This window comes from Pholcus phalangioides, unplaced genomic scaffold (genome assembly GCF_987345545.1).
Source record: "Pholcus phalangioides strain wild (caught in Gottingen) unplaced genomic scaffold, Ppha-v1.0 ptg000009l_1, whole genome shotgun sequence".
Taxonomy (NCBI): domain Eukaryota; kingdom Metazoa; phylum Arthropoda; class Arachnida; order Araneae; family Pholcidae; genus Pholcus; species Pholcus phalangioides.
This window is the reverse complement of record NW_028301602.1, coordinates 13,430,466-13,451,213: the sequence shown is the minus strand read 5'-3', so window position 1 is coordinate 13,451,213 and position 20,748 is coordinate 13,430,466. Positions and strand designations below refer to the sequence as shown.

Here is a 20,748-nt window from a genome sequence, read left to right as displayed (position 1 = left end):
TCGGGGTCGACAAGGTTTTGGACTGCACTATGTAAGTAAATACAGTCAATGATCATTATAACGACCCCACATTATAACGACCATTCCATTAACTAGTAGGACAAGCCTAGACTAGTAAAACTGATGGCAGATGACAGCACCACACGTAACAAGCATTAAAAAAACAAGCAAACTTCACGTTAGGTTCACAACACGCACATTCCGTTATGTAACAACCATCTCTAAAATCTGAAAGTGTCTGGAAGAGTGACTTGGTTTTCGTCATAGGTGTTTTGCTATTTTATTAGCCCCTTTTGTCAAGTTGCTGGTTTGAAGATGATAAAAATCTGATAAATTAATATCAGTCATATAACTGTTTATATATATTCACTGTTTTCACTTTCACACTTTTTTATTTGGTTATATAAGTAGATATTATCTACTCTGATTTCGAAATTTTTTATATGGTTTTTGAGGCAGATTTTGGACAGTTTTTGACACGAGGGTTTGAGACAGTACAATAAATACTATGGTATTTGCCATGCTGCCCAAAACCTTGCCAACCTTGAGATATATATATATATATATATATATATATATATATAATGTATATATTTGCAAAATAAACAATTTGAATAGAGCATAGCATAAAAGCAGAAGGAAAAGTTTTGGTATTGACACACTTGAGTTCACTATAAGTTAGATGCACAATCTGTCTTTTGTTTGCAAAATTGCAAATTATAATCAATATTTTTTAAATTATTGTAAGAAATTGATGTTTAAAATCGTTACATGTTACAATGTAACTAGTAAAAAGTAAGTTTCTGATCCTTATATTACACACAGTATATACGTATCTATTCTTTTCAAAATGTCATCCAAAAGCATTCATTTAGATTTTTGACGGTTTAAAACAGGTTTTTTTTTTTTGCAAAAAAAACCCCAACTTTGCTGAAAAGCCTAAAAAAATGTTTTGGCGTTTTTTTTTCTCATTGGAATTATTAATATTGATGAAGGTAATATTTGACAAAAAAAATGTTTGCGGCTCCTAGAAAATTTGTCTGGTGCCTAATTTTTTTTTTTTTTTTTTTTTTTGAATTAGTCAGGCACTGCTGTAAATGTCCAACGTTACCGAAACTTATTCGAACATATTTGAAGCATTCTGAAAAAAATACACTGCTGGCCACCGTAAATGCAACACCCTGAAGGAAGCATGCAAATAATATGAAATTTACAACATGCATTAGCGGAGGTGAGATATGCAAATGATTAGAATTTCAGCGCAGACGCACATCACGCGCGCCTGTGGCGCCACTTCAAAGCACTATTTAAGGCTTGGAGATTTCGACGATTTGAAGTACGGCAATTGTGTTTTTCTTGTGGTTTTTTCAAAAAAACGATCAATTATGCCTCGTAGAAAACAGCGATCATCTTTTGATCAAGTATCCGAGTTCGACAGAGGAAGGATAGTGGCCTACCGAGATTGTGGATTATCTTTCAGGGAAATCGGTAGTCGTGTTGGACGAAACCAAACAACTGTAATGCGGATATGTGATCGTTGGATGCAGGAGGGTACGACGGGCCGACGTGTTCGATCGCATCCACCTCAGTGCACCACTTCACGTGATCACAGGCGTATTGTGCGTATGGCAGTGACGGATCGCTCAGCCACATCACGAACCATAGCATAGCACATTCAGTCTGTACCGCATCATCCAGTGTCTGCGCGTACCATTCGACGCCGTTTACAGCAGAGTGGTCTGTCCGCAAGACGTCCATTGCTTCGTCTACCCTTGACGCAGAACCACAGACGTCTCCGCCGCCAATGGTGCGATGAAAGACGGATGTGGACGGCACAATGGAATGAAATTGTCTTTACTGACGAGTCACGCTTCTGTCTGCAACACCACGATGGTCGGATTCGAGTCTGGAGACACCGTGGAGAGAGGATGCTGAACAGCTGCGTTATGCACCGCCACACTGGTCCTGCACCGGGTATTATGGTATGGGTCGGTATTGGATATCACTCTCGCACTCCTCTAGTACGCATTGCCGGTACTTTAAAAAGCCAGCGCTACATCTCCGGGGTGTTGGAGCCAGTTGTCCTTCCTTACCTTCAGGGCTTGCCCACAGCCATATTTCAACAGGATAATGCGCGACCACACGTGGCACGCATTGTCCAAAGGTTCTTCGTCAATCGCCAGATTGAATTGCTTCCCTGGCCAGCTCGCTCTCCGGATCTTTCGCCGATAGAAAACATGTGGTCCATGGTTGCTCAACGATTGACCCAGATTACATCCCCAGCTGCCACACCATATCAACTTTGGCAACGAGTGGAAGCTGCTTGGTCTACTGTACCCCAAGAACACATTCAAAGTCTCTTTGAATCAATGCCGAGGCGTGTGGCAGCGGTGATCTCCAACAATGGCGGCTACTCTGGCTACTGATTTTGGCAGGAACCACACTTCACAGAAGTCTATAAATTTAATCATTTGATGCTTGGTCAACATGTTATCTACAAAATAAATATTGTTGCGATATCTCTTGTCTTTCTTGGTGTTGCAATTCGGGTGGCCAGCAGTGTATATATTTCTCAATTTTTTCATACTAATGTCAGTCGGAAACGTTGATAGAATTTTTTTAAATGAAGTTACTATTATGTGATCATAGATTCAATGTAAATTGCGCTGACAGGTACAATATTTCGTGTACACTGTACCGCTAAAGTTTAGACACATAAAATTCGTCCTTGTATTTAATTATCAGATATAACGCTCTTTCTGTCTTTCTCTCTCTCTCTAAAAATATTATCCGAACAATTGAATATCAAAAACAATGCTGTAACTCGTAATAAAAACTTCGCGAAAATGGTTTAGTTCGCGCTTGCAAAAGTTTAGACACAATAAAGGATTTCAGCGAGGGGCGCGGTAGTCAGGTCAATAAGATGCGCTCCTAAGGTACCAAAGGATGTTTAGAGGTGTTGCGAGTTCGATATCCGGTTCGTCCCTGTCAGAAAACTTTCTTGACACACGGATACAACAGAAACGGCGACATGATCGCAGAAAATATTGCTACCGCAGGGAGTCCCATCGAGAGGTTAGCGCACCAACCTTACGATGAGTATTGGAATTGGCAATAAATTGTAGGTCCCGGTCTAATCAGCCCTCGTTTGCAGAAAACGACCGTGGTGCGACAAAATGATTAAATTTTATCGATGGGTCATTGAGTGAAATATGCAAATTCACCACTAATGACGTCACGCTGTTCGGAATTTATGTTCTCCATGCGATAGCAACAGTTATTTGAGCCACAGCGAGCAGTTCTGATATAGTAAATAGAATACGGTTAAATATGAATTAAGTTGAAAGGGTAGACTGTTTCAGAAATTGCAGCTCTCTCATAACGTTCTAAAATGCTTATCAGGTATTTTCAGCGATGAGAAGAAGGGGAAAACCTAGATGGGTCAGATGGAGATGAAGGTAATATTTGCACGATTTGCGAAAGAACGACGGACTAATTGTAGTCATAGACCATATGGTTTTTCACTGATTGTTATGGCTGCATTCTGCTGCCATGGACAAGTATAAATAGCCTCTCTTAGAGGTCACCAAAATGCTCAGCATCACATACTGACATTAGAGCATGATCTGGTGAACCTCTAGCTGGTCTCCGTTCAGCTAAATGATGCAAGCAGGTCGTAGTCGTAGGCAGATCGTGTAACCAGCAGGCTGTGCAAAAGTCTAGTTTAATGCTCAAAATATTGAAGTTCTCGACTGGGCATCACACAGCTCCGATCTCAAACCCATTGAGAAGAATCTTTGGGGTATTTTATCGAGAGGTTTATGAAAACAATCGATAGTATTCGTCTATAATAGATCGTAGAGCTTCCATTGAGAGTTATTGGCATAATTTTGAGCCGCAAACAATGCAAGACTTAATTTCTTCTATGGAAACCTCCATTAATGAACTTATTAAGGAAAAGGGACATCCGCACAGATTTTAGATAATTTTTATTTTGCTGAAAATTTATCTTTGTCTAAACTTTTGCGTCGATTGTTTACATGCTGTTTTTGTTTATGTTGCCATTACATTGTCTATAAAGTTGTATAATCTAATTTTATTACTTTGAAAACAAAATACATATTCACCCTAATAAGCAGTAAATAATTTGTGACTTTGCAATTAATAGTTTTCAGATACTGTGTGATCTCAACTAGTGTCTATTGCGGTGCACTGTACGTGTATTTTATAAACACAAAAAAAGAACACTATATCTTTCTTTCTCTAAAAGTGATGAAAATTTACCTCCATAATAATAATAATAATCATAATGATTAGGCTATGTAACTCACTTTTTTACTTATATTATCGGAAAAAGTTTATTTATGGGTGAACATCATGAAGCTCGTCAAAAATTTTTCTGCTGGGAAATCGACTCGTACAGGATTTTCCTCGTTTATCTCTCTCTTCGCTGAAACTTTTATTTTTTCTTCTCTACTAGTTTTCGACAGCATAGCCTTTCTGAAAATATCGATATTTGGATCCATTAGGTTTGAAAATATTGGTTTTCCATCGAAGTTGTTGGAATACATTTTGTGTTAGCCGAAATCGAATGTTACACGGAAAGAAAAACCAGTCGATATTGTTCATGTAATAAATAAAACAATATGAATTTCTAAACGCCTCTTCTAATAAATATACTGGATGACCGGGCTGTAGGTATCCGAAAGTAATGGATTATACCAGGGCTGGAACAAAGGTGGGGTGACTGGGGGGCAATTTGTTTCTCACAAATTTTGTGAGAAACAAAAAAAAATCCCGTCATGAAATCATCGAATTTTATAGTGAATGCGATGGCCGCTGTGCGGTCGTGTGGACATCTTGGTGATCCTTTATCGTGATCAGGTTGATTAGGGGTCATTCAAGTATTACGTCAGCATCGGGGTTTCGGATTTGCTGACTTTTGATGGCAAGGGGGGGGGGGGTTTGAAGGTTGCTTACGTCATCAACCATCCGTTTTTGAAGATATGAAATATTCTAAGCTGCTGACGAAATTTTGCTGACAAGGGGGGAGGGGGTCAAAAATGACTGAAAATCTGCTTACGTAATACTTGAATGGCCCCTTATCGTTGGTGGCAGTGGTGGTTTTTTCCAACCTGTTTCCCTGCGGTTTTCCAACTTTGAGGTGCTAATGCGAGCCGGTCTTCCATTCGAAAAAGTCTTTCCGCTGATATACCACCGATATTAGTTGCATTTTTCAAGTTTTATAAAAGAACTTTTACTTTTATAGAGTAATACTGACCTAAAAGACGTTTTGATGTAGATAAAGTAGGAATTCTCTACAATTTTTTTTATAACCTGACGTAACAAAATATGGAAATTCGCTTATAACTAGAAGTCCGTTATAACGTCGATTTTCCTCGTGATTGTGAACTGTCGTTATAATGAACTTTTACTGCACTCAAAGTTTCGGATCCTAATTGACAAAGCCCGTACAGGAATCACATAAGCATTTGATAATAATTTTAAAGTCTCGATTATTTGGGAAATCATGTGTTGCTTGATAAAAAAAAAACACTTATCTCATTTTTCCATCCTAAAGTTCTTGAGAAAGAAATACTGTCAGCCGCGACTCGAGTAGATTTTCCTTGTATAGAGAGAAACAAAAGAATAATTTCCCACGTAAAAAACATTGGTTTTTCTAACAAAAAAAACCCCATTTTTAAAGGATTTTTCGCAGAGACGGACAGACGCGCTTTATTTCCAAATACAATTCATTAACCGAGTCTCACTAATTAATGTACAGTAACTTCATAATTACTTTCTCTGTAATTAATTTCTCTTTACCGAAGAAATTCCAAAAGGTACAAAAGAACGCGAGTATTTCTTAATAGGACATTTTTGCCTATTGAAAATAAAACTTTTTTTTTTTTGTTTCGTTTCAGCTTTAGCGGAATTGAATTTATAGCGAATTTTGCAAACATAATGACAGTTTCTGCCGCGAATAGAAAACATTTCTCGACGGTATAATGATGTAAATGTCATTAATTTTACTTTAAATGTGATGCAATGAGAAAAACATTTTTAATTAAGACTTTTGATGAGCCCCAGAGACCACTTGGTGGCCAAATTGTCAGAGCATGAATTTTTATTTTCTTATTTGGAAACATCCTCATATAATAAGATGAATTTCGACCTTATTCAATGCATTGATGGCTTTCAAGAGGTTATCTGTGTTATCATCGTCCGGTGGGGGGGGGGGGGGTAGGGGGAGCCAGCATGAAGTTGATAAGGTCCACGGGATGTGTTTAAACCAAAGTAGAAACTAAAACAAAAAAATATGAGAAAAATTCTACACATCTACGTACAGTATATCCCTTTCAAATCCCGAGCATTCGTTTTTTAGAATTTTCAAAAGGGTTTTCTTTTTTGTTTTTAACAAATGTTAGTAACTATTTTTTCAATTTTTTTTTCAAATTTTCAATTATTTATTTTTTTTTTTTTTTGTGAGGAAATAATTCATTTCGTTCAAAAGATGATGCAGGGGGTATATTCATATTCACATACAATTTTTTCCAGAATTTTATTGTTAAATTTTATGTAATTAATCACGCTTTTTTTTTAAAGCACTTTCTCCTGGAAGTCCTCGTAACCCTTTAAGCGGCAATGACGAGATATCTCGTCTCCATAAAAACTTCTTATTACACCACTGACAATAGCCCGGATATTTTGCAAAGTTGATTTCTCAAGGGAAAACTTTCCTCTATACCCCTTAGTTTGCACTTGCTGAAAATCAGAAAGCCTATTTCATTAAAAAAAGGAATGACATTTTGAAGAGGGGTTTAGTGATCTCTAATTCCGTTTAAAGAGTTAAAAACCCCCTGAAAGTTCAACTTAAAGTGTTGCCCTCTGATGGAAGCCCTAAAGTTCATACTCACCATATTTCTATAACTCAACCGTTACACAAGTAAGGGCTCAACTCTCTGAGATCAAAAGAAAAAGTTCTACAGTGAGAAAAAGAAACCCACGTACTTGTGGCACCAGGTTCTGTAAGGGATATTAACTCTTGCAATTAGGTATAAATTTAAGCAGGTGCGAAGGATGTTGCCTCATCGGGCCGCAAAATATTAAAAGCAGTAAATCAAAAATCAGCGATCAGTTACTTAATTTTGACTTTCAACTGTGCTTAACACAAAAGCCATAGCATAATACTCTATAACTTTATAAAAAGACGTGCCTTACATATACTGGATATTAATACACTATATATCGCCTCGTGAGAAACCCTGTAGGCCAAGGTTTTTAGGACACTCAAACCAAAACTTACAATAGCAACCCCCCCCCCCCCCCGAATAGTATTATAGTAAAGAAGAAGTGATGATGATAAAATACTGATCTGAGTGCCTCTAGAACGAGTTAGTTCTCAGCCTTTGGAGGCCACGGCACCATCGATTTTTTATTATTATTATTGTGAGTAGAAGGCTCAGTTATACACATGACTAATGGGAAATAGATGGGGGGGGATGGGGTATGAATCGGCACTGCCCAGCTTGACTGATGTCAGAGGCCGCTACCAGGCCACGGCCCGTTGATTGAGAAACACTGCTCTAAAGCCGTCAGTCTTGCCGGGACGGGACGGGGGGGTAGGTATTGTATTTATTGCTCAAGGGGGCCACACAGTTATTTTCTCTACGAGCCGCCGCGACATGCTTGAGATCAGCACTGGCTATAGCATAGCCAGTGCTATGCACCCCATTACATCAGGGTGCTACTGTAAGTTTTGGTTTGAGTGCCCTAAAAACCTTGGCCTACAGTGTTTCCTTACACTTTCTATACCTTCATTATCTCTCTTCACACTTGAATGGATATTTCAAAAAGGTACAGCTTTTAATGATTTAATTACTAACCCAGACAAAACAATTTATTGCTAAATTATAATAAAACACACAAGTAACATTCCTTAAATAAAATTACAGGTAATAAATTGATGTTTAGAGCCCTTTAGAAATAATTTTTAACCAATTTCTTTTAAAATTGTCTAGGCACACCAACGATCTTGTCACGGCACACCGGTGTGCCGCGACATTACTGTTGAGCCCTAGCTTAGGTTGTCGTGGTATCATAGGTTAGACCAAGGGGTTCACTCATATGTGTGTTTTGGAAAGCTTCACATTAAACATTTTATACAGTAAATTCCCTCTTTTGTGGACACTCGCAGGACAAAAACTTCGTCCGTAAAAAAGAGGTAACCGTATTGGGGTGGGGAGGGGGTCCATGTTGAAACTGTAAAATACAATATTCACCATAAACGGTTAAAAGAAATGGTTCTTTATTTGAAAATGAACGAAATTCTGGCAATATGAGATGCGTTTAAGGTCATGAAAGTGTATAATTACTGCACAGATACTTAATTAAAATTAGAAAAAAGAAATATTATACGAAGTAAGTTTAGTACTTTTTTTAAAAGCGTCTGAATAGTTTTTGACCCTGCTTTCTTGCTCCTCCCATTCTACTTCTTCCATATCGTCTTCTTCGGGACTCTGAATTGATATTTTCTTGATGATGTAACATATTTCCGTGGTATAATCTTATTGCCATCTATAAGAGCATTTCAACTAACATTAGAGTTTCCAAACATCAACTAAGTTCAAGCCAAAATTTCTTTCAAAAGTAGCCAAAAAAAAGCGGATCAAATATTGAAACTTGTTTTGCCATCTAGTGAGCATAACTTGAACCAAAAATGCAACTATTGGTGTCCATTCCGGGGTTTTAGAACGAATGATGAAAATCATGTCCGTGACCGTATCTGAGGGTGACCGTTAAGCAGAGGCTCGAAATACATTATTTAAATAGCCTTTTTTTTCACAGGGAATTTTTTTTTTTTCGGCCGTAAAACGGGAGTGACTGTTAAGAGTAGTTTCACTGTACATATTAGACTAAATCAGTCTTGCTCAATCCGACAAGGAATCATATAGCTAACTATTTATATTAAAGGAATAAATAAATAAAAATTCTCTGTGAGATTGCAAGTGTACTATATTTAACTGGAGAAGTTTATGAAAGCTTCCGAGTAAAAAACCATCCAAGTGTAAAAACCATCTCGTATTTCACCTCATTGACTTTCTTGGGCAGAGATATTTCCCCTGTGTTTGTGTGTGTGTGTGTGTGTGTGGGATAAAACTCTTATAACACCCGTAGTTCCCCGCGTGTGATCGCCCAACATCTATACCTCCAGGGAACTGAACTATTTATTCCCCTCGAAAAAAAGGGACGCCAAAGATCTCGCTATTCGAAAATGCACTTACATCTGCTTCTAGTCAAAAGAAGAAGGTGGAGATATATTTATAGGTGTCTCTCCGAGAGACGGAGTGATAAAAATGTCATTTTTTATCACCCGGAATATCTCTCTTCTCTTACTTACCTCCCGGACTTGATACCGAAAGATAAGACTGTATAGGATGTACATTGAACTCGCTGGGAGGAGCTTTACCATTATGACTATATTTCGAGAGTATAGTCATGCCAGGATCTATATCCGCTCTGAATGATGTCGGAAATATCTACTTTAGGTTCTTTTCAATATCCACATCAGTAAAATGGTATATATGCGTGATATCATTTCGTGAATGTATAGAATGATATATCAGTTTGTTATCTGGGCATTATAAATTTATCTACGGGTAAGGAATCAAAGAAATTATAAAAATTTAAATTTGATTAATTATATTTCCGTCAGATGGGAAAGACACAGAAACCTTTTATTTGGATCTTAATATGTAATTTGATATGCATCAGGACTTGACAAACCTCAGGCACGGAATCACCATGGCGATTAAAAAATTTGCATTGGCGCTAAAATTTTATTTGTAATTATTAAATTTGGGTCTTAGGAGCTGACGGGGCTGCAGCCTGAGATTCGAAATGAACCCCCATTATTTTTTTGCTTTGCTTTTCTTTACATTAAATGTTTACCTACTATATAGGAAGCCAGTTAAAATCCCAGCCTGGGACCTGTCAAAGATGCCAGCTTATGCTATGCGTCCGGTTTCAATATGTGAGAGGTTATGCTCAGGGGTGACTGTGGGTAATCCCTGGAATGGATCTTGATGGCCATTAAAATTCTGTGGTGTTTTGTCAGAACATGAAATCTCCAAAAAATGGTTTTTTGGTCTGAAAGTAAGTCTTGCCAATTATAACTAATTAGAAGTGAGATAAACGCACAAATATGTGCGCACGGCTAAAAAACATGCTGATGTATGATATTTCCATTTTTATCTGTGTGTATGCTTTATTTTTGATTTTTGAATGACAATGAAAATTCTTATATCTCAAAAATGGGATTTTGGAGTTGTCATGTTCTGACCAAACACCACAGAATTGTTCACGTCGTATTAAGTTGTAAAAAAAATATGTGTAAATTGACGGATATCAATTTGACGAGAGTAAAGCGTAGGAAAATCCAGAAATTCCGCACAATCGTAAGAAAAAAAACCCAACAAAAAAAGAATGCAAGGGTTGCGCCACCCTCTTTATTTTTTTATTTAGCCAATGGGCGGTCACCGGTGCTACGCGATGTTTCTGTTTTCAGTGAAACCTTGATACAACGATACTCTGTGGACCAAGAAAAAATATCGTTGTAGAGGGATTATCGCGTTTTATCGAGGGACATTATGTTCAGCATGTGCTACCTAAACTTTTTTTATACCCTTTTCTGAATCAGCGTTGTTAGTATCACTAGAAAATAAGTTTTAGGCATTTATTCACTGTGAAAAATTGTAATTCATTAGATGAGTAATAAAATTCATTTAGATGCATTGCTCTGTTTACCGCATTGTACTTTCGTGTCTTACCCAGAAAGAAACAATATAAACAACTTTATCAACACTTTCCAGGTGATCAGGTGGTGAAAATACAGATTTAATTCGACGCCCATCGTGAGAACGAAAACAAGCGACGAAGTTAATATTGAATTTAAGACAATTTTGAGCGAATTATGAGAAATATTGTTGTAGCATATATTCATTTGAGCAGATCTTATCGTGGAAGCCCCTATTCAATGAGGTCTCCGCATGGCCCTCACGTGGGGAGGGGGTGTCTGACAGGGCTCCAGCCCGGAGCCCCGGATGATTCTTTCTATCTTCATTTTTTGTTTTTATTAGTACAAATGCGTAATCGATGGATCTGTTAACAGTCTGACCTGCCCCCCACCCCTCCAAAGATCCTAGCTTAGGGTCCCTACTGTGGCATGTAGATTCCATGGATCCCCGTGCTGTGCCCGGATGGGACTCCTGTGTTTAGATGACCATGGGTGTTCCATAAAGTACACGTAAATTCTGTAATCTAAGAATGCTCATTTCTAGTGGATAAAAATTTTCCAATAAACGAAATCGAGGTTTGATTATAACCATCACCACACAGAAGAAAACCTCCCGTACAAGAACTCTGACATATTCTTTAACAAAATTACCATGATGCTAATCATTGTGAATGACAGGGTGTTCATCCGAGTTGCGGGTGAATATCTTATCTTTCGCATGCAAAATCAAGCATACATCGTCAATGGTTTATGAGAGCACCATGACCCCCCCCCCCCCCCAAGGATATAAATAACAATACAAGTTCATTATAGAGGAGGCCTACCAAATATCTAAGTTCAGTGAGCCTGGCTCTAGGTTGTGGGAGGGGGGGGGGATGAGCACCGATATTCTCGTGGAAAAAGAAAACAGACCTGTTGTTTCTCTGCGCACAGAATTTTGATATCCCGATATCTGCGCGATATGACGAAATAAAACGCTACCTCATACAATATAGGGAATTCTTTCTCTGCTCAGCAAAAACTCTTGTGTATAGAGAAGCATTCTCAGCCACTTTCAGACGCTAAACATCCATACTTTTCAAACTTATTCACCATGAAAAAATTGTGACTTTCTATATTACTTTTGTCCATCACCTATAAACGGGTAAAAATAAAATTTTATCAGTAAAAATGTGCCTTCTGTCCTGAAAAACACCCAATTAGAAATTAGTTGCCCTGTCTCCCTGAGGACAAAAACAATCCACGTTTCTAAGTGCAACATTCGCAGAGACATTTAAATCTAAAAATCGAAGGGGAAAAGTTGGGGGGGGGGGGAAAACATAAACTAATGGCCAACGCTTCTTTTTTTCCGATTTATGCTGTTCTTTCAATGTGCTGATTTTTGTAACACTATCTCGTTAAAAGAACAGCTTTGCGAGTACAGTATTAGTAACAAGAAACTTTTCTTCTTTGAAAGCTCTCCGGGTTCCGGGATTTTTCAAGGTACCATGGCGTTTGATCATGCGGAACCCAAAAAAAGCTGTCACGGAAGCCCAGGATTCCGCGGAACACCAGTTGGAAACCCATGTATTAAACTAGCCTATTACTATAGGCTATCCCAAACAAGATTTGAAATATACCGTTGTACAGGGATTTATCGTTATATCGAGTATCGTAGTTTCACTGCATAATTATACAGTGTGATTACTTAAATCCCCGGGCCGCAAATTACTGGTGAACCATTGATCCCAGAGCGATACTTCCCTCTAGATTCAAAAATCGATGAGTATGAGAGAAAGAACCGCATAAACTAACTGACAAACTCATTATTCCTTTTCAGTGATTTTTTGAATTCAAATGTCTCAAAATATTGCATTTAAAAGCATGTCCCCCCCCCCCAGAAGAGACATTGAACATTAAAGAATCCGACACACCCCTCTCAGAGAGATATCGAAGCGTTCCGGAAGGATGGGTGTCTAGAAATTTATAAATTTATGTGCAAATAACAAGAGCAAAGATATTTCATGTATACATATATATGTACAATAAGGAATCTGGAATAAAAATTGCGATAATAACATCGAAGCCTAAGAAACTTTCTATTTGGTTTTAACAGGATGACTACTTAAAAAGTTGATTTTTTTTAAATTTCAATAACCATACAATCACTTGCAATGCGAATGATGTATCTGAGATCCGCACGTTATTTGGATACTTTTTCTAACTGGAAGTATGCCTCTAGGCCCGTCATTTGCGGCCAAGGGATTTAAATCCTATACATACAATGCAAAAACGAGGCAGAAATATTTCCAATAATTATGGCCTTTTGGTTTTCCGTCGTAGTACATAATGTAGATGAAGCGGGGGTGCCGCTAGATAATCAATAGTTTTATTTTATTTCCAGGGGTGCCGAAAAAAAAGTAAAAAAAAATATATATTAACAATCTCTGTTGTAATAGATGGCTACTCAGGCCGTTCCTCCTCTGAAACACTGATAGCAAACCGACTCAAATGAGGCGATCGCAACGGATAATTGATTCACCATGAAAGGAACAAACACCACACGAACAAACATCTCCCCTCTATATTTTCTGTCCTTGGCCACCGCTACCATCATACCGTGGAAGTAGGATGGAGTAAAATAGACGAGGATAGATGAAAAAAAAAAGAAATGCAGAGGCAACAAAATTTATGACGAACGCAAGGCCACCATCCAAAACGGTCATTGCCTGTATTTGCTGAGCTGAAAAATGAAGACACATTACCGACTTTTAGAAAAAATAAAATAGAAAATGAAGGAACCAACAAAACGGGCGAATCGATCGCTCCGATGTCCAAAAAAAAGAAGACTCCAGAGTGGGGTTATGTGTGTGTGCATTGGGAATCTTTGGAGAAAGAATTAGCGGGTGGAATACATATCCATCTCAAACAGGAGGAAGAGGAGGACGGATAAGTGAAGTCTTCTCTATCTCCACAATCAATTTCGGCATCTTATTATGCTGTGTACTTTAGCCGCTATGTAATTATGTAAATCTCGGAATTGGTGACTTGCAAAGCTTTCAAAAATTCAGCTTTTTTCTCTCTCTCTCTCTCTCTCTCTAGCCGTTTGGGATTGGAGATCTAAATTTTCAATATTTTTTATTTTTCCACTCACTCTCCGAGACATGGAATTATAATAAATTGGAACCATAATCTTATTTTATTTATTTTTTTTCTTTTTTGCTCAATATAATTTTAGGTTAGTTTATTACCGACAAGCAAATGCGAAAACCCTTCGTTTCTCCATGGATTAAATAAAAAGATAAAAAGTCTCTCTCTTCCCCCTCTTTTCCGAATCACTAATGATGGCTAGGGTATATAAAGCGAGCGTCACGTGCCATCTCTAATGCAGTGATTCTTAACCGGTGCTCCGCTCAGCTCTTGGGGCTCTCTGTGCTCTCCAGGGACTTCGCGGGTCACTCGAGGAAGATTTAAAAAACAGTAAATTTAATAAAATAATAATTATAAATATTTTTAAATAATAAAAATAAATCAGTAACTTTGATGAATAAGTAAGAACTAGGCGTATACGGGGTTTCGCCATAGAAATTTTTACCGCAAAGAGCTCCGCAATTCAAAAAAGGTTTAGCTGCTATAATGCAATATAACAGGGTGCATAGCTAACAACTTGGACCGAAAATTACTGAACAACCGTTGATCCTGTAGGCATACTTCCAAATAGAAACAGTATCCAAATAACGCGTGGACCTCAGATGCGTCATTCATATTGCAGGGGGTAGTTATTAAAATAAAAAAATTAACTTTTTATATGTATACCCGGCCCTAAAAAACCCAATCAGAAAGTTGTTGCCCTGTATCTTCTGATTCTAACAACAGGAAAAACTTTCACGTTCCTTAGTGCAATGTTCACTGTTGAATGACTTCAAAAACCGGAGAAAAGTTTGAAAAGAACAGCAAAACTAACGGACAACGCTACTTTCCATTATTTATGCTGTCCTTTCTCAACTTTTCCCCGGTTATGGAATTTTAATGTCTCTGTCTATTGCATTTACAAGAAAAGGGTCCAAAGGTGTCATTCTCAAAAAATTATGAAAAAATTTGAGTATATTCATCTCTCACCCGGAAACTCATAAACACAAAAAAATTAGCGGCAGAATGCTATTATTAAACTGCAAAAAATTACTAAAAATGACACCAGCTGTCTACTCATCATCGCTTCACGTGCTTCTTTTTTTGAGTGAGTGACATAATAATTCTGTTGGATATTTTCATATTTTTGTGCCAATTTAAATGAGTAAAATTAGTGGTAATTTTTTCAAAACTTTTTGAGGGTGACACCTTTGGACCCTTTCCTTGTTAGAAACGTGGGATTTTTGTTGGTCCTAGGAGAGGCAGAGCAACAGCTTTCTAATTGGGTTTTTTAGCTCAGAGTGCCCATATGAAAAGTTATTTTTATTATTTTAATAACTATAGAACCCCTTGTAATATAAACGATGTATTTGAGGTTCAAATTTTATTTGGATACTTTTTGTAATTGGAAGTACGCCTCTCGATGATCAACGGTTCACCAGTAGTTTACAGTGCAGGATGTTAACTATGCACCCCGTATAATGAAAAAATGTTTAAATGAGGCAATGTCGTCTTTAACACCGGGACCAGGCACTGCCTGGGTGGGCCCCAAGTGGAAAGAGGGCCTTGTGATAATGAGATCCGGGTAAAATTTTTGAGATTAAGCATGTAAATAGGTAAGCAGAGGCATTTATAGTCGGGGCCCCTCCGAAAAATTCCTTTGCCCAAGGGCTCAGAATTCACTTACGACGGCCCTAAAGGGAGACCGTATTAAGAATGTGTTATAATCTTTTAACACGTTTTGATTAAATACTTTCAATCATGTTGTGGTATGTATTGCGAATTTCTTATTCTTTTTTTTTTTTTAGCATGTTTATTATTTATTCATTTTTCTGTATTTCAGTATGTGCAGTAGCTCAGAAAGTGAAGAGCCTTCGACTGACTAAAGATGACTTTGAGGTCCTCAAAGTTATTGGAAGAGGAGCATTTGGGGAGGTAAGGCTTTGATATTTAAAACACAATCGAATGAATTTATCATTTTTGGGGATGTCAGAAGTACTTTAACCCTTCGGCTACTACTAAAATACACGTGCACGTGGTTCATATGTTGGGAAACTTTGATATTAGTGAAGTTTGTTTCTGCTATGTAATGCTTGTCATATATTTTTCGAACTATGAGTGAAGTGTAATGATTGAAGATTTGTGCCATTGTAAGCCCGTTGCTCTTTTTGGTGAAGCTTTTTAATGGGGAGATCGGATCGCATTTGTGCTTCAAAGTTGGGAATCACAAAAAACCTATCAGCCAACCACTATGGTTCTGGTGGGTGACCCTCTGGCTACAAAGAATAGTCAGAGACACTTCTCTTTCAACAGGAACACAAAATTGAAATTCCTTTTTTTTCAGTTTTATTTTGCTAAAGGTAGATTTCAATCTAACTCAGACATTGCAAATTCAATACAATCTGAAAAAAGGGTGGCACAACCACAAAACTTGGTGTAGAGCTGATATCACAGGCACACTAATGCTTGAAGGCAGACACTCTACCACGTACTACTCCATTATGTGCACCCTGCCCATACAGTAGAAGCAAACCTGTGAGAGAATAGAGAAGTCCCATCAAAGACATTTCATGTAAAAACTGAAGCCAAGTCTCGAGATTCTTTAGCCGTAAAAAGTTGTGTATCTGGTGTAGAGAAAAGTCTAATGCTATTATTAACTGTGACACTTCGATTCACAAATCATCCCCAAGCCTGTACACCTTTAGTTGAAGAACATTTTGGGACTAGGCGTAAGCAGCATATTACATCTTACTATGTTATGTAAAATTAAGTACAGATATTCTCAAATAAACAGTATTTGATGAAATTTGATTGATGGCGTGAATAATAAAACTTAACCCCGGCCGACACATTCTCGTGGCTGCTAGAAGTGCCTAGAATTTTAATTTGATCATTTTTGTCTCGCCACGGTCATTTTCTGCACACGAGGGCTAATTATACCAGGGCCTACAATTTATTGCCGATTCCGAACGGCAGTCTTGTTTGCCTAGAATTTTTGATGATCGGTGAGTGAGTCAGTTTCAAAATAACAAAAACTTTTAGTTCAAATTTCTCAAGAACTACAAATGATAAAAAGTGAAATTAATGGTAAAAATGAAATTAATGGTAGTGAAATTATGATAAAAGTGGTTTAATCGAATTTGCAAATTGTAAAATTCTCTAGATCAGCGGTTCTCAACCGGAGCTCCGCGGAGCCCTTGGGGCTCCTTGTGCACTCTCCAGGGGCTCTGCGGCCGCTTCAGGAAAATAAAAAAAACAGTGAAATTAAAAAAAATAATAATTATAAATATTTTTAGGTATTAAAAATAAATCAGTGACTTTGATGAATAATTAAAAAGTTGACCTTTTTAATTAAGTAAAAGTTGGCTCTGCCATAGAATTTTTTAACTTAAAAGGGCTCCACGCGTGCGAATCAAAAAGGTTGAGAACCGCTGCTCTAGATATACCAAGTTTCAAGTCTCTGAGCAGCTTCGATGCGGCGATATGAAGGTCTCGAAAGTGCCTAAGTTTCTTCCAGAAAAAGATGTTACGGCCGTGCTTGTTTTGCTCGACTTGGCGGGGGCACGATAATAGAAAACTATAGTACATATGTGTATGCCATTTATAAGTCATTTCAAGAATTTCATCTTTAAAAAAAACTTCAACTCATCAGAGGATGATTTAGCAGGCTACTACACTCATCATCCATTGATGATTAGAGCGTTTCGAGGGTTAAATAAATATTGGTACTCTCTCAGCTTCAGCAATATGTAAGAAACAAAATTTCTGAACAGATTTTAGGGTTGGGGGTTTATGTGGAAATTTTTTATGGCTGAAAAATTCATTTGATCTTGTTTTCTGTTAATCTCTTGTAACTGAATACACATCACACATCAGTAATCAAACCAGCAGTTGATGCTGTTGGCTATAGTGTTTTAAATGGGTGATGACGCGGCCACACATGGCGGATTTAACGGCGGGTGCACCAGGCGCGCGCCCGGGGCCCGAAAAACCCAAACTTTACACTTTTTTCTAATTTAAGGGTGCCCAATATTTTTTCTAGTGCCCGGGGCCTTAACTGAGTAAAATCCACTTCTGCGGGGCTGGCAGGGCTCCAGCTCGAAGCCACAGTAAACTGAGTCTGCCGTGTGGGGGCCATGGGCGATGATGCCATCAAAACAGCCCAAATGATGCATACTGTCTGGGAAATCATCGCTCAGCTGTTTCGTGCACATATGACATCAAGAAAGGGCGCGGTAGCCTAGGTCGATAAGATACTCGCCTAAAGTACCAAAGGATGTTTAGAGGTGTCGCTTGTTCGTCCTTGTCAGAAAACTTTCCTGACACAGGGGTACAACAGAAACGGCGACATGACCGCAGAAAAAATTGCTACCGCAGGGAGTCCCCCATCGAGGGGTTAGTGCATCAACTTCTCGATGAGTATGGAAAAAAAAGTCTGCCGTTCGGAATCGGCAATAAATTGTAGGTCCCGGTCTAATTAGCCCTCGTGTGCAGAAAATGGCCGTGTGCTACAAAAATGATCAAATGACATCAAGCAATTAGAAATTGTTGTCCTAATTATGCTACTTTCCTAGCCTTCATCAGGTTTTGTTGTTTGTTATTGCACTAGCTTTTTGAGTAAAAATGTTCCGGCTGGGAAAAATTTATTAAAGTATGACTCTGGCCAACATTACACTATAAAAGTTTCATAAATCTTTTTGGTTTTCTTTTATAAAACTTGAAAAATGCAACCAATAACTGTATCTGCTACATTTGAGTGAATGGATCTGATAGGCTTATTTGTTGTTTTTTACCGTGAGTAAAAGATCTTTTATCAAACTTTTATAGTGTAATCCAGGCTTATCACATTGCTACCGCCTCTTATTTGATTTTATTTTTCCACCATGGTCATTTTATGCACAATAAGGCTAATTGTACTAGAACCTGAACACATGGTTAATTCTGAAAATGATAGAAAAGATTTTGAGGATGAGTATTGGATTTTGAACCTATGAAACCTCAAGGATGTATATATTTAATTGTAGCATTAGAACTAATTTATTAAGGAGCTATCTTCCACATCCTTCATTCAGAATGATTATTCATAATCGGGATGGGGGGGGGGTATCTTCAAGGAATTTCAAATGGTCCGTGTGTGTGTGCATGAGAAGAGAATTTACTGATTTTTTTTTATTTACTATAATTTTTACTATAATTACTACTATAATTAATTACTATTATTTTTTCGGTACGAAGGTTCTGTGGAAGGTCAAGAGCCCCTGGTCTACATGTTAAGCCAAATATTTTAAACAAAAGACCCATATGCCTAACTATTTGTGTAAAAGATTCTAGAAATTCTGTTCATAAATATTTCTGGAATAAAAAAAAATATATAGCTCCTAATCTTGGTCAATGTCTTGAATTTAATATTTTACATTTCATTTAACAAACTAACATTTTTTTTTTACAATTTTTTACAGGTAGCTGTAGTGAAGCAAAGAGATACAGAAAAAGTTTATGCCATGAAAATACTCAATAAATGGGAGATGCTTAAAAGAGCTGAGGTCCGATTTGACTCTTTTTCTTTTACTATTAAAATCCACACATTTCCTCAAAAATAAATATTAATTCTATGACAACACATAATATTTAAAATTTTTTATTGCTGTAAGATCTTGGATTAGATTCTTTCATTAATGATTAATTAGTTATCCATTAATTAATACATAAAATTAGTTAAGATAGGCATTTTTACCACATTTGAAATTATACTTTCAATGCAATTTTGGTTACTGCATTTCTTTTTGAAGGGTGATTGGAAATAAGTACATAGATAAGGACCAAACATCTCCCTTGGCAACATTGCAAATATTCTGAATGGAGCACTGTTTCTCAGGCAGCATTTACTAGAGTACACAGAATTTTTTGGATGAACATAAGCGGAATCTGGGACCTCAGATGGTATATGCCAGGGGTAGCCAACTTCTTTCTGTTCGTGGGGCAACACAATGGTCAGCTATAGCATCGCGGGCCACATCGGTGGTGCAACTTTGGTGTATAGGCCACTCCATTATTACTTGAATTAATTAGTTAGTTATTAAATTAATTTTGTCACTAGAAATAAGAAGTTTGTAAACAGTTTGTTAATCAAGAAATCTGCTGTTTCAAACCGATAGCTCAGATATTGATCACGAATTTCATTTTTTCACAATACTTTTACCTTGTTGTGAGCCGCACAAAATCACTTCACGGGCCAGCTGTTAGCCACCTCTGGTATATACCATAATGGCTAAATATGTTCCAACTCTGATATTTGCTCTATTCTGAAACACATTCCCTGGGGCTGTGTGTGAGTGAACTAACCTATGAAAACCACTCAAATAAATTTTTTGTAGCATATTCAGTGGAACATTTCCTCATTCTTCATATAATTTGATTTTTGTTATTTCTGCTGCTGAATGAGTTTCATTATGCTTTTTTTTTTCAATGATAAGACTGCATGCTTCCAAGAAGAACGGGAAGTTTTGGTGTATGGAGATAAAAGGTGGATTACAAATCTGCATTATGCCTTTCAGGATGAAGTCAATCTGGTGAGAAAAATTCTCTTATATAATAGTGTTGTATTTCATAAAATATACATAATGCAGCCTCAGTATAACATCATCTCTGAGGACTTAATGAAAAGACTTCATAAGGAAGGTGACTTAATAATGAGTAAACCCCTAATTTGCTAATTGTGCTGGAGGGTTGACATTAAAAAAGATTGACATAATACCTGTATATAAACTCAAGAGCCAAAAAAACTGTTACAGGTATGCAAATAAAGAGATATGGAACCAATCAGAGTACGGCGATGCGGTCGGCAA

The 20,748-nt window shown here is 37.4% G+C and overlaps 1 protein-coding gene across 2 annotated transcripts in view; it reads left to right on the top strand.

The window, feature by feature from the left end:
• Window positions 1–20,748, top strand: part of LOC149081781 (serine/threonine-protein kinase MRCK alpha-like) — a 194,994-nt gene that overhangs the window by 127,105 nt on the left and 47,141 nt on the right. For both annotated transcript variants that reach the window (XM_089235547.1, XM_089235546.1), the window contains exons 2-4: window positions 15,747–15,838; window positions 19,363–19,446; window positions 20,377–20,472. In XM_089235547.1, coding sequence (XP_089091673.1) covers window positions 15,747–15,838; window positions 19,363–19,446; window positions 20,377–20,472 — 272 coding nt within the window. The remainder of the gene's footprint in view (window positions 1–15,746; window positions 15,839–19,362; window positions 19,447–20,376; window positions 20,473–20,748) is intronic.